At 42.9% G+C, this 13231-nt stretch overlaps 1 protein-coding gene across 4 annotated transcripts in view; it reads left to right on the top strand.

The window, feature by feature from the left end:
• The window catches only part of DEPTOR (DEP domain containing MTOR interacting protein), an 86225-nt gene that overhangs the window by 25291 nt on the left and 47703 nt on the right, over positions 1 to 13231 (top strand). For 3 of the 4 annotated variants that reach the window (XM_039365087.1, XM_039365088.1, XM_039365090.1), the window contains exons 3-4: positions 3826 to 4004; positions 4187 to 4310. In XM_039365087.1, coding sequence (XP_039221021.1) covers positions 3826 to 4004; positions 4187 to 4310 — 303 coding nt within the window. Of the gene's footprint in view, positions 1 to 2738; positions 2914 to 3825; positions 4005 to 4186; positions 4311 to 13231 lie in introns of those variants that run through there. The other variant, XM_039365089.1, reaches the window with a different exon arrangement.

The raw sequence follows: 13231 nt of genomic DNA, 5'->3' as shown, positions 1-13231 counted from the left end.
ACACCCCTCTATATAAATGTTGATGCAACACCGCATTAATGGTCTGCATAAATACCGCCGGCGCTCCTTTGAGCCCAAACGGCATGACTGTAAACTGGAAGCTCCCTAAAGGGCAGTTAAATGCGGTCTTCCACTCATCCCCTGGTTTTATTCGAATGCGATAATATGCCTCCCTTAAATCCAGCTTAGTAAACACCCTCCCTTGGGATAAATGAGACAGCATGTCCTTCAGCAGGGGTAATGGATACATGTTTTCTGTGCTTACCGCATTCAACCCCCTAAAATCCACGCAAAGCCGTAATCCTCCGTCCTTTTTCCCTTGAAATAACACCGGAGCCGCAATCCGTGATCGGGCCGGCTGTATAAACCCCCGCTCTAAATTTTTATCGATATATTTTCGTAGCTCCTCTAACTCCTTAGGGGACATGGGGTACATCCGAGGCCTTGGCATTTTTGCCCCGGGTATGATATCTATAGCGCAGTCGGTAGGACGATGGGGCGGCAACGCATCACACTCTCGCTCGCTAAACACGTCCTGTAAATCCTCATATTCCACAGGAAATAACCGGGTACCTCCACCTGTGTCCACCGCTACTCTGATTCTTTCCTCCAGCCGTGGACTACCTTGTGGGGATTGTACCTGCGGTTCCTCACCCTCACTGCCTGGGGGTCGAGGGCCTACTGCTAACCTTATACGGCGACATCCCCCTGCCCACCAGATAACTGGTTGCCATCTGTCAAGCCATGCCAACCCCAGGATCACGTCCTCGGTCATTGAGGGGATGACTATAAAACGCAGCAATTCCCAGTGTTCCTGCATCTCTAAGCGCACCAGTTCCGTTACATAGGATGCCGGTGCCCCACCTAGTAAGGACCCATCCACTTGTTCAAAATTGATGGGTCGAGATAATTTAACCAATCGAAGTCCCAACGCATCCGCCACTTTTCTATTGATCAAACACCGGGTACACCCTGAATCTATTAATGCTTGACATTCTATGCGTTGTTTGGACTTACAATCCCCTAGGCGGATTGGCACGGTGAATGGAACCACCGGATTACTTACCATGGGATCTTGTTCCGGATCCTCCTGGTCACACCTCTCGGGAACTACCTCCGGGGTGGCAACCGCCACTACAGGTATAGCCTTATAAGGGGTGCTGCCTTCATCCTGCAAAGCCCTCAATTGATCTTTTCCTCGGAACGGGGTAACCTCCTGCCTTCTCATTCCTAAAGCTGTCTGTCCCGGAGTTGAACCTCGTCCAGGTGTAGTTGGGCACTGGGCCGCCCGATGACCCGGTTTATTGCACCTAAAACAACGAAACGTCCCTCTTGGTGCCCCGGGCGGAACTGGTTGAACTGGAACTCCCGACAGTCCTGGTTTGTTGGTTGTTTGCTGAGGCGGCGCCGGAGGAGAGACGGCTGTTACCGGTCTGATTTCCTGTAACCCTGCATAGAGTTCGGTCACTGTCCTGTACCAATCAGACAACCGAGATGGCACACCTCTCATCAGGCAAGCCTGTTGGAGTTCCACATCGAGTCCATGCCTGAAAGGATGTACCAACAGCTTCTCAGGCCAAGATCGTAGTCGACCCCCGCAACTGTGGGCTACCCAGACGGAATCCGGATGACTCCTCAGGGCGATGAGCGGCCACCCCCTGTCTGGGAAGGAACCCTGGCTCCCCAAACCTAGCCTTGAATACATCGAGGGTATACTGCCCTGGAGTGGTAGAGTAACTCCAGTCACCTCCATCGTCGCCGACCACTCTCCTCTCCCTCCAGCCCATCGCAGAGCCCCCGTTATCCTGTATGGACCGACGCTTGGTGTCTTTTCGTTGGGACGTGGAACTCAGTCCCCAGCCAGCCGCCTCTGGTAATACCGGCCTCTGCTTAACCCCAGGGTCCACATCCCCCAGCAGCGGAACACTTTTCTCCTTTGGACGAACAACCGGTCCTTCCGTGGCTGCCCCTGGATCCACTGACGTGCCAGGGTCCACCGACTGCTCAAGGACTTCCTCCAACACCCCAATCTCCTGGACACCTTCGGCCATGCTGCCTGTAGTCAGCTCCACGGTAAAGCCAATAAAGGAGCCTAACTAGTGTATCTGTCCACCAAATACCTGAAATTAAGAATCCCGTGTAAAAAACTGGGACCTAAATATATTGGCCCGTTCAAAATTGTAAAGATTATTAATCCTGTAACCGTACAACTGCAATTACCCCGACTGCTAGGAAAGGTGCACCCTGTATTTCACTGTAGTTTGCTTAAACCAGTCCATTCATACCAAATGGACACTAGACCAGGCCCTATTAAAGATGAACGTTATGAAGTGCAGAAGATACTCGATTCCCGTAATCAGAGAGGCAAGTTATATTATTTAATTAAGTGGAAGGGCTATCCTTTGGCAGAAGCTACATGGGTACGGGCAGATGATGTATAAGCCCCTAAATTAATCAATCAGTTCCATGTGGAAAACCCAGAAAAGCCGGGACTATGTGGGGTAGCGGGAGTGGACAAAAGGGGGTAAAGATACGGGTATAACATATTTGTTTGTTTCCCAGGGGGAACCGTGGTGAAAGGGGGGCAGTATGTCGGGCCGTGCTGCAACCAACCGCTGCACCTACCTGCGGCAGCAAGGCACTCGCCACTCTGTGTGACGTCCGGTCGGCCCGACATCGTTCCGGTGGCCACGCATGCGCAGAAGCCGGCCCGGCATGCAATCATGATTTCTAGAGCCGCGCATGCGTGAAGGACAGAACAGGCAATCCAACGCATGCGTACCCAATAGTGGCCGCGGGACATCTTCAAAGAGTCGAAAGAAGACGGCAGAAGCTTCGGGAAGAGCTCGAAGCAACGGGAAGCGGCCGGGTCGTCGGGAAGCGTTCAGTCATCATGATGCAGCGAGTTTTGAGGTGTGGGGCGGTCCGTAGGTGGGTGGCGGTGTATGGGCGGTGACAGGGGTGTGGGCTAGGAAGGGTTCCAGCTTATGTATAAAAACACTTAGGGTTAACAGCTAGTCAGTGCTGACTTTATTCCGTTTACGTTCGTGAAATAAACTGGATGTTCTCCGTTCTTGACGAAGTGCCTCATTGTTTTGGTTACGTGTGTCAAAGACGGGGCTAACACCTTGGCTCTTTTATGACTCATGGACTTCAACTCCCAGAATTCCTGAGCCAGCATGGCTCAGCTTGGAAACCTCTCCCTTTCCCCTCAGCATGGCTGGCTCAGGAATTCTGGGAGTTGAAGTCCACGAGTTATAAAAGAGCCAAGGTTGCCTACCCCTGCCCTAGGGCTAGAATGTGCAGTGTAGCACAACTTATCGCTTTAGTTTGTGTGAAATGCATATTTTATGAGTTGCCGTTACAGTAGCCATGTTGTAACTAGATAAACAGATATTTTTGATGTTCCCTATAATAACGTCTTAAAGTTCCAGAGGTGCTTATCAATCCTAAAATTCTGAGGAATCATGGACTAAAATTGGACCACTATATTTGTTACTTTGGGATCCGCTAGCTCTTTTATTTCTGATTTAATTAATGAGAGGAAGGATGAAGATCCAAGGTTCATCCTGATGTCCTTCATAGATTGAATGATATTAGCTTCAGAAGCAGGAACTCCTTTTTGGCCATTGGTATCTCCTTCAGGATGAATGTATGATGGGGAAAAATGAGAAATTGACATATTTGACAATCTGCATGCAAATCCCAAAATATAATGGTGCACTCATCCTTTTTCAGTTTGCAGTGTGTAGACAAATTCCAGTTTTCAGGGTAAACACAAATCAAGAAAAGTTGATTTTCAGTGTGATATCAATTGTTTCACAGGCTCAGGCTGCATGAAGAAAAAATTATTAAGGACCGAAGACACCACCTGAAGACTTACCCAAACTGTTTTGTTGCCAAAGAATTGATTGACTGGCTGATTGATCACAAAGAGGCCTTTGACAGGGAGACAGCAATTAAACTTGTGCAGAAGCTACTGGATCGTAGCATTATCCATCATGGTAAGTGAAAAGAATCAACATTCTCAAGCGCTTACCCAGAAATGCTAGTTAGGGGTTCTGAAAGAGCTCAGGATACGTTGAGGAGATGAGTGCTGTGGTTTGGAAATGTAACATGAAACCACAAAACGTAAATAAAAATATCTGGAGTGCTTCATCCTGATTTCCTGTGTTTTATGTTTCAGTTTGTGATGAGCATAAAGAATTCAAGGATCTCAAACTTTTCTACCGCTTTAGGAAAGACGATGGGACATTCCCACTAGACAACGAAGTGAAGGCTTTCATGAGAGGACAGAGAATATATGAAAAGTACGTTCCACACACAGTAGGTTAAAAGGATATCTAGTCTTTCCCGCCCTTGTCCTTTGTTTCTGATGTTCTGTTATGGTGTTGTGACATATCTAGGCAAAAGATTGTGGGCCCTTTCAGAAAGGAAATCATTGGGACCAATGCTTGCAGAAACACAGCCAATGTAAAGGAAATAAACATCAGAGTAACAGAGTTGAAAGGGACCTTGGAGATCTTCTAGTCTGACCTCATTACAAATGCTTGTAAATTGCTCAGTGGCCAGGGAATGCAGACTAAGAGTTACTTGTTGAGATGTGCAGCTGTAGAAATCAACTCAAATCAATCAGTAAAAATAAGTTGTGGGGGTAGTGAGATCAAATCTGATCACTAGTGGGAATGGAATATAGTGGAACATTGGTCTAGTTATACTTGCTCCTGGTTTTCCACCAGTGTTGCTCAACGGATTTGTTCAGTGACTTCATTTCCTGGAACTTCTCAGAGACTAAAAGCACCTCCTTGGATTGGTGGACAAGAAGATAGAGTTAATTTTATGTAGCAGCTGCTTCCGTTATCCAGAGGTTAAACAGATATCTACAAAACTGTTCTCCAGAATACTGGGAAATGCTCCAGATATACCCTGGAAACTCTCTGGATCCATCAGTGGTCTGGGGCAGGCCACCTTAAATTGGCCCTCCTTTCCTATGGCAGCTAGTAGTTCCAGTTAACCCCATGATCACGAGGAAGCAATCTGTCCATCTTTAAAACCCTAAGTGGATTCCAACCTGCATGCTAGAACATTGCTGTCCTGTGTGAATTCACCTGTTCTTAAGATCAGATGTTGTTTCTTTTGTACTGTTACCTTCAGAGACGTGGTTAGTGTGAGCATACAACAGTGCTTTCTCACTGGCAACACCTTATATATGGATCTTCTCTCCAAATAAATTAAGGCATATTCTCCTTCAGTTATTTTCTACTGCCAAGTACAGGCATTTCTCTAACACTCAAAACGGCTTACGAAATAATCTTAACACATTAATGTAGAAAAGATCCAATCTCAAAAAGCTTGGCAGAATAATAGAACAACAGTTGGAAGGGACTTGGAGGTCTTCTAGTCCAGACCCCTGCTCAAGCAGAAGATCCTATACTGGTGGTTCTCAACCTGTGGTCCACAATCCCATGGCAGTCCGTAATGTCACAGGGGGTCCACAAAGGCTTGAAAAATGAATTGTCTTGGTGGTCTGTGGCCAGTGTCCGTGGCCACAAAAGATATTTAAGGGGGGTCCATGGTGAAGAAAAGGTTGAGAACCACTGCCCTATACCATTTCAGACAAATGGTTCTCCACCCTCTTCTTAAAAATCTCCAGTGATGGAATACCAGTTGAAGCTCTGCCCGTGACATTAGACCTGGGGAAAGTGAGAACAGGGAGGAACAACAGCAGAAGTCTTCTTTTGAAACCAGAAAGTGTGTTTGGGGGGGGGGGGGAGGAAGGCAATCAATTTAGACTAATGCTAACACTGACCTTAACTTTCAGAGGGATTGCAAAATAGCAGAGTGGGGAACAGAGCTAACTTTATTTCCAAACATCCCATATTGAATTTCTCAAGGTATTCTGCAGAGTTCTGGAGGGGAGAGTAGAGCAGCTGAAATAACAGCAGGAGCTGGGCATAGCCATCCAATGTCACATGTCCTTATCCATTGATTTTAGAGAGGGAATCCCAGTATAATACAATGATTTATGGGATGGCTGAGACAACTACAAAACAGAGGAGTTGTTTTGTGATGTTGGCGGTGGTTTGTTCTCTGAGCTTGTTGTTTAGTTTCCGAATGTTTTGTCATCAGTTCCATTCTCTTCAGCTTTTATAGTTCTTATATGGTCAACTGGATGACCTCACCATCAAATGACCTTGACATGTCATGAGCAGTTGGTCAAGCAACCCACTGACCACATAAGATGTACAAAAGCAGAAGAGAACTGAAACAAGACACTTCAACTGAAGTTCCACTGCTGATGTTACCTAGCCTGGTGACAAAACATTCGGAAACTAAACAACAAGCTCGGAGAACAAACCACCACCAACATCACAAAACATCTCCTCTGTTTTGTAGTTGTCTCAGCCATCCCATAAATCATATTCATAAACGAAACATTTGGAAACTAAACCACAAGCTCAGAGAATAAACCATCATCTACCACCCGAGCTACCAATATTTTCCACTATATTTCTAATGTTTTGTGAAGTTTACATGTTTTTTTTCATTCTTTTTAGCTTATCGGCATGTTTTATTATTTTACAGTTTGTATATAAAGTCATTCTGAGTTGCTGGTTTGGTACAGGAGAAACAGGGTTAAATGCCATCTTTAATGTCTTAAAGAATTAATATACACATTACTCATTTAATGCATGATTTTCATCCTGTTCCAGCTCTTTGGGTTTTTTTCCCCAAGAGAAATGTTACGCTAAAAACTATCAACGGTTATGGAAGATAAATCCACAGCGTATCATCAAGATTCAGAACAGAAGGTTGCATGGGAAATATTGAATGTCATGCTAGATTGTTTGGGTCAAATAACAATGGAAGTAAATCGTACTCTCTGTTCACAATAACAGGCATGTGATTTTTGCTCAAGCTTTGCAGCTTGCTCGGAACATGGGTGTTGACATTTACTAGGAGTTGACATTTACTAGATCTGGGTAGTACAAAAGGTGAACCATTGTGTAATTGGACAAATTAAATAGGAGGCTTTGGGACAATGCTCCCAATCTGAATAAGCAAAGGTCGCTATTTATGGGGCACCTTACAGAAGAAAAGGTTGCATTTTGATTATCTGTTGTAGATAACGGTACAGTATTATCATGTCAAAATTAAAGTCAAAATTAAAAAAAAAGGAGATGGAAGCTCTAGAGATTGTAGATGGTGACAGATGAGTTGCTTTAAATGTCTTCAAAAAATTATTTGGAAATTGAAGTGTTGCTGTTTTTGTTTAAATGTGGATAAGAGCATGTGGGAGGTGCCATTAAAGATGAGGTACCAGGAGCCCGTGAAGGCTGTTGTCAGTGATTGGTGAACATCATCCTTTTATGATGCCTAAACAAGGTTTCTCTTACTTTTCTTTCCTTGCCCAATTATTTATATCCCACCCTTATTATTTTTACAAGGCGGCAAACACACCTTCCTCCTCCTATTTTCCCCAAAACAATAACCTTTGAGGTGACTTGGACTGAGAGAGAGTGACTGGCCCAAGGTCATCCAGCTGGCTTTCATGAGTAGGGCAGGACTTGAACTCACCACCTCTTGCTTTCTGAACTGATGCCTTAACCACTAGCTCAAACTGGCTCTCTGTTAGCCCCGCAAGGTAGTCCAGGTAGTCAAGAAACACAACCAGAATTTCTAGCTCTATTTTTATTGTAAGATTACATTCATTGAATCTTGCAAGACTGAAAGCAGTTCTTCCCTCACTTTCTTTTACTCTTTAAAAAACTAAGGAGGATCCCTTCTGAAACACTCCCACACAACTATCCTCTTTTATGGATTGAGATACCTTTTACAGGTAGTTCTCAACTTACGACCACGATGGAGCTTGCACATTACAGTCATGTGTCATGATGGTTATAAAGCAGGTCAACACATGACCAACCCAATTTTTTTTGACGTATTCATTAACTGAATCATTATGGCGATTAAGTGAATTTGTGGCTGTTCTCATTGTCCTCTGTGGGATGTTTTTGCCCAAAATGAAAGTAAATGCTGGTTTTTGGCAAAAACATCATACAGTGCTTTCCCCCCCCCCCAAAAAAAATTGGGGTTACTTGACCACCAGGGGAGGAAACGCTGTAAATGCAGGCCGGTTGCTGAGCATCCAAAATGTGGTCACATGAACAGGAGGGCAGCAGCCATTGGAACTCTGGAACTGGGTTGTAAGTACCTTTTGGAGGGTCCACAGGACTGAAATCAGTTGCTAAGCAACTGGTCGTAAGTCCATTTTTACAAACCATTCTCCAGAGTCTGTGGCTCTTGCTCCTGATTCCCGAGATCATTTCCACATACCACTACATTGTACCTCTCAATCCACTTTTTTTTCTTCTCCCTTTTTTATTGCAACTAGAAGGAGAAAAGGGAATGTCCATATGTGTGTGTATATTGGTAAATGTCGATGTGAGAAAGGGAGAATCATTGGTGTATTTTATAAATTAATGCTGAACTTTTTAAGCGATACATTTGAATGAGTAATACAATAAATAAACAATAAAAAATCAAGCAGGCAGCCATATTCTGTACCAGTTGCAACTTCTAAATAATCTTCCACAGAGTCTCAGAAAATGCAAATTGCAGTAGTTTAATCGAAAGATGACCAAGACATGACTGTCTATGGCAGGGGTAGGCAACTTTGGCTTTTTTATGACTCATGGACTTCAACTCCCAGAATTCTTGAGCCAGCTTGGCTGGCTCAAGAATTCTGGGAGTTGAAGTCCACGAGTCATAAAAGAGCCAAGGTTGCCTACCCCTGGTCTATGGAGATTCTCAGTCATCCAGGTCATGGTTGTCCCAAAGGTGCTTTTCCAAAAGACAACTGGACCTTTTTCTTGAAAACATTTTGCTTCTCATGCTAGAAGCTTCTTCAGTTCTGACTGAATCGTAAGGAATGGAAAGATTTATATGATATATATTTATATAAATCTTTTCATTCCCCACCATTCAGTCACAACCGAAGAAGCTTCTTGGATGAGAAGTGAAATGTTTTGAAGGCAAAAACCAAGAAAGTTCAGCTGCCTTTTGAAAAGCACCTTTGGACATAAATCCTTCAATGCTTTCTGGTCCAGAAATGGGTGAAGTTGGCGTGTGCATGCATGTGCGCATGCACACATACACACACACACACATGTAATATACCATAAACAAGGTAAAGGCTGCCCTGTCATTGCCTCCACCTGTTTTTTCCAACAGAAATCATGAGTTCAGAAGGCCCCCCCCCCAAAACTGACTTCAGGAAATTGATTCTGGCTTGACTTCTCCATTTAGGAGGTAGTAGAACCACTGCAACACAGTGTCTCTGACCCCTAAATCTTCAAGTAGCTCAAGAGATACTACAAATAACTCCCTTTTTATGTTCTTGTAGTCCCTATTTGGGGTAGAGTCAGGGCGACTGGATGGAGCTGAGCGTTTACTGGCCGGATTCCCTTCCTGATGCCTACGTGGAGTTCGCAGCAGGTATTTTTTTCTTTGCACCCTAAGAGAGAATCATCTGTTACTACTTAGGATTGGCACTCTCAAACTTCCAAGTGGAAGGTGAGCATCTCCACCACTAGGCTGCTGCTCTCGAGAGACACTATGATATCAAACACGCGCTGAGAGATCTGTCGGGACAAAGGCGACCGGAGAGAATTAAAATGAAGCTTGTATTGTTAATGATCAAACTACGCTGTGAATCATTTTTCTAATACTTTGAAAATCTGCAAAACCTGCTTGAAAAGCATGCTAATAGAACAGAAGAAATAAGAGAAAGTTGTGTTTTGTTCTGAGATTGCTTGATTGTCTTTGGAATCTTATCGAAACCTCCAGGAATGGCCCTGTGGTAGACATATGTTTCTCTTCTGTTTCTTTTCAGTTGTTCTTTCTTTTCTTTCTTTTTTTTTTAATGCCTTGTGGCTGTTTTTGTTTACAGTAGCCAATAAAACAATTTGTTCTTAGTTTTCCTAACGCAAGCGATATAGAAAATGAGAAGGCCTGCTGTGTTTTCGCTATTCTGTTGTAAGCCACAAAGAAGAGATTGTTTAACAAATAAGAGGGAACTGGGAAGCTTCATGGCAGCGATTTGAGTCAGATGTTCCAACTTGTAATTTTTCCTAAAGGAGATTTGGAAGATGCTCTTTGCCCCAGTGATGGAATATAAACAGATGCTTTAAAGTGTCTTGTTCCTACCTCCTTGAAAAACAGGACTTTATACAGTCCACCCCAACCACAGCAATTTCTAATGTAACTTGATGAAAGGGGGAGTTGGTTATTCCCTGTGTGGTTTTAAAACAAGCCAAATTCTGCAGCCAAGAATCATGATTTCTGAACTCAAAGTAAATACATGGATATTATGGAAATGCTTGTTTAACTCATAGGAATTAGTAATAAGCTTACTTGATCCAGAACTCATTAACCAATGATTTTGAACGATAGATGTCTCCGAATACATTAACTAACAATCTATTAAACATTGTACATCAGTTTAAAATCTTTCCCTTCATAACGGATTTTCGAAAAACAGAAGGTGTGTCCAGAAATCATGGAAGAATTGCAACAGGATGAAGATGATGGCCGATGAACTTCCAGAAAATTCTGTGAAAGAATTGGATTAAAGTCAACATCTCAGTTCAAAACATCCTTTTTCAAACCATTTAATCTTCAAATCCAAGATTGGTGTTTCCTGTTTTCTACTATTTGTCAAGAACTGAGGAAGAGTTATTTCCTAGGCGTGCTATTTTGGCTTCTCTGTAAAGGGGATTGAATGTAGCAAAGCTGATGGTTTTGTACTCACCATTTGGCAAAATGTGGTTTGATTTTTCTTATGTGTACGGAGTACGTAGCATTGACCTCTAGATCTGTCAGGCGCAAGCAACCAGAACCACTTGTGAATAGCTAAAGTCAGTAATTTTATTATCTACCACCTATATTACAAGAATCTCCCCAAACTGGTTGCCTTCCCTGGCAATGACTAGATAACGCTTCATGGATCTTGGGGACGTATCTGTACTTGTTTTTAATAACTATAGCATTTGGTTTCTGGTGCCACTGCAGTTGCTATTATTACTCACCTTCTATAACTGATTCGAGCCAGTTTGGTGTAATGGACAACTCAGTGTGCCAACTCGTCACGGACAACTTGCTGCAGGACAAGAGTTACATTAATACCAAAGAAATGATGGAATAGAACAGGGGTGTCAAAACTCACAACGTCACGCGACATGTCGCAACATATCATGACTTTTTTCCCATTGCCGGCAATGGGGTGGACGCGATTTCACTATGACGCATCTGGCTCGTGCGCTGGCAGTGTGACACCCCTGGACTAGAATCATTAAAGAAAGGATGCAAATGAAGACAAAATGAAATGTGAATGACAACAAATAAAATGTTTTTTTATTTGTTTTAAATACTTGAATTGTCCCAGAGTGAGTTGGCCACAGCAAATTGTCCCACTGGAAGTTGGCCATGGTGAGTTGGCTGCACCCAGTTGTCCCATTCCAGTGGTAAAGGCATCCAGCTAAAAACCTGGAGACCATGAGTTCTAATCCCATCTTCAACCTGGGACCAGTCATTCTTTCTCAGCCCTAGAAATGAGGCAATGGCAAAGCACTTCTGAAATCTTGCCAAGATATCCAGGCAGTCATCAGAAGTCAACATTGATTTGAAGCCACACACACACACACACACACACACATCTGATTCAGCACTTTTAGAATGTCATTATTGCTTTCTTCTTCAGTTCTGACCCATTGATAGCTTACAACATATTAGAATTGTTTAGCAAATTGCTCTATATCTGAACATTCTCTCTGTGTTGTATGTGTGGCCTACCCCTTTCAATTACATCAGGAATAGGCATTATTTGTATAAATCTCCTCAACTTTTTCCTAGAAAAAGTCTATTTTGAAACCAAATTAAACCAAGTTCTGAATAAAAGCAATATTAAGGGCAAGGGTGGGCAAGTATGGCCCCTTTATGACCTGTGGACATCAATTTCCAGAACTCCTGAGCCAGCCATGCTGGCTCAGGAATTCTGGGAATTGAAGTCTATAAGGTATAGAGGGGCCATAGTTGTACATCCTTGATTAACCTCTTCCAATTTTAAAGTAGTTCCCTGTCCCCCTGGTCATAACATTTAACCAAATTTATCAATTTTGATCCCAGCAGAAGGTTCTAATTTACCGGAAATGCTTGTCTCATCTTTCAGAAAAAGCAATATATATTTCCACTGTTTGTATTTCTCTCTGCAATTAGGCAATACAACTAATGATGTCACATTTTAATAAATATTGCTAATTAATTGGGAATCAGATCAGACAATCTACACCCAGCAGCCATGATCTCAACAACTTGTGTAATGCATTGTTGTCTCTATGTTTGGTTTATTTACAGTAACTAAAAAGCATATAAATTTAAAATCAGAATGAATTACAGGAAAACTGAAGGAAGAAACTGGGTCTTTTCTCCAACAACCACAGAATCAATTTTCCATTCCAAAATCTTTTCTTGTACCAGAAAGGAAGTTTATAGTGATGCCAACGAAGAAAAAAGGTAGTGAATCATCTGTTGAATATTGCTTCTCTTTGGCACCTTTTATTCCTTTCACAATTCCAGTTCCACAACACTATGAATATTACAGGCACATCAACTAGTAATTTTAATTTTAATTATGAGACTGATTTGCCTGCTGGGCTTGTATCTGAACAACACATCCTCTAGTTGCGTTGTATTTGGTAATTCCTGTTACCATGGCGCAGCCCAATAACAAAAGATGATGATAATAACGATAATGAAAATTGTTCTCATGTTGATATCCTTGAATTTATTCCTCTGTGAATAAAAGACAGGTGTGGATGAGGTATTCTTTCGACAAGTGTGTGCATGTGAATGTATTTCCCCTAAAAATTATTTTTTATTTATTTGTATCCTATATTTATTACCTTATTTTATTATGGTTGGTTACACAGCTTGCCAGAAGTTCAGACTGGATTTGGCATTTTTATCCACCTATCAAGTGCTTCTCAAGGACCTGAAATAGGTAGACGTTGACGTTAGATGGTGTTAAAGCAGAGGTCCCCAACCTTTCTGGTTTGGCGACCAGGAGGGACAGACACCTTTACATGCACATGCGCACACACAAACAGGGCCGTGAGTACATGTGTGCCACTAACGGGCGACTAGTACCAGTATGACGCTTGGGGCAATGCTA

This window comes from Crotalus tigris, unplaced genomic scaffold, assembly GCF_016545835.1.
Source record: "Crotalus tigris isolate CLP2741 ecotype Arizona unplaced genomic scaffold, ASM1654583v1 scf7180000019953.484404808:943566, whole genome shotgun sequence".
Taxonomy (NCBI): Eukaryota; Metazoa; Chordata; class Lepidosauria; order Squamata; family Viperidae; genus Crotalus; species Crotalus tigris.
The sequence above is the reverse complement of the archived record's forward strand: the minus strand, read 5'-3'. Positions and strand labels throughout refer to the sequence as shown.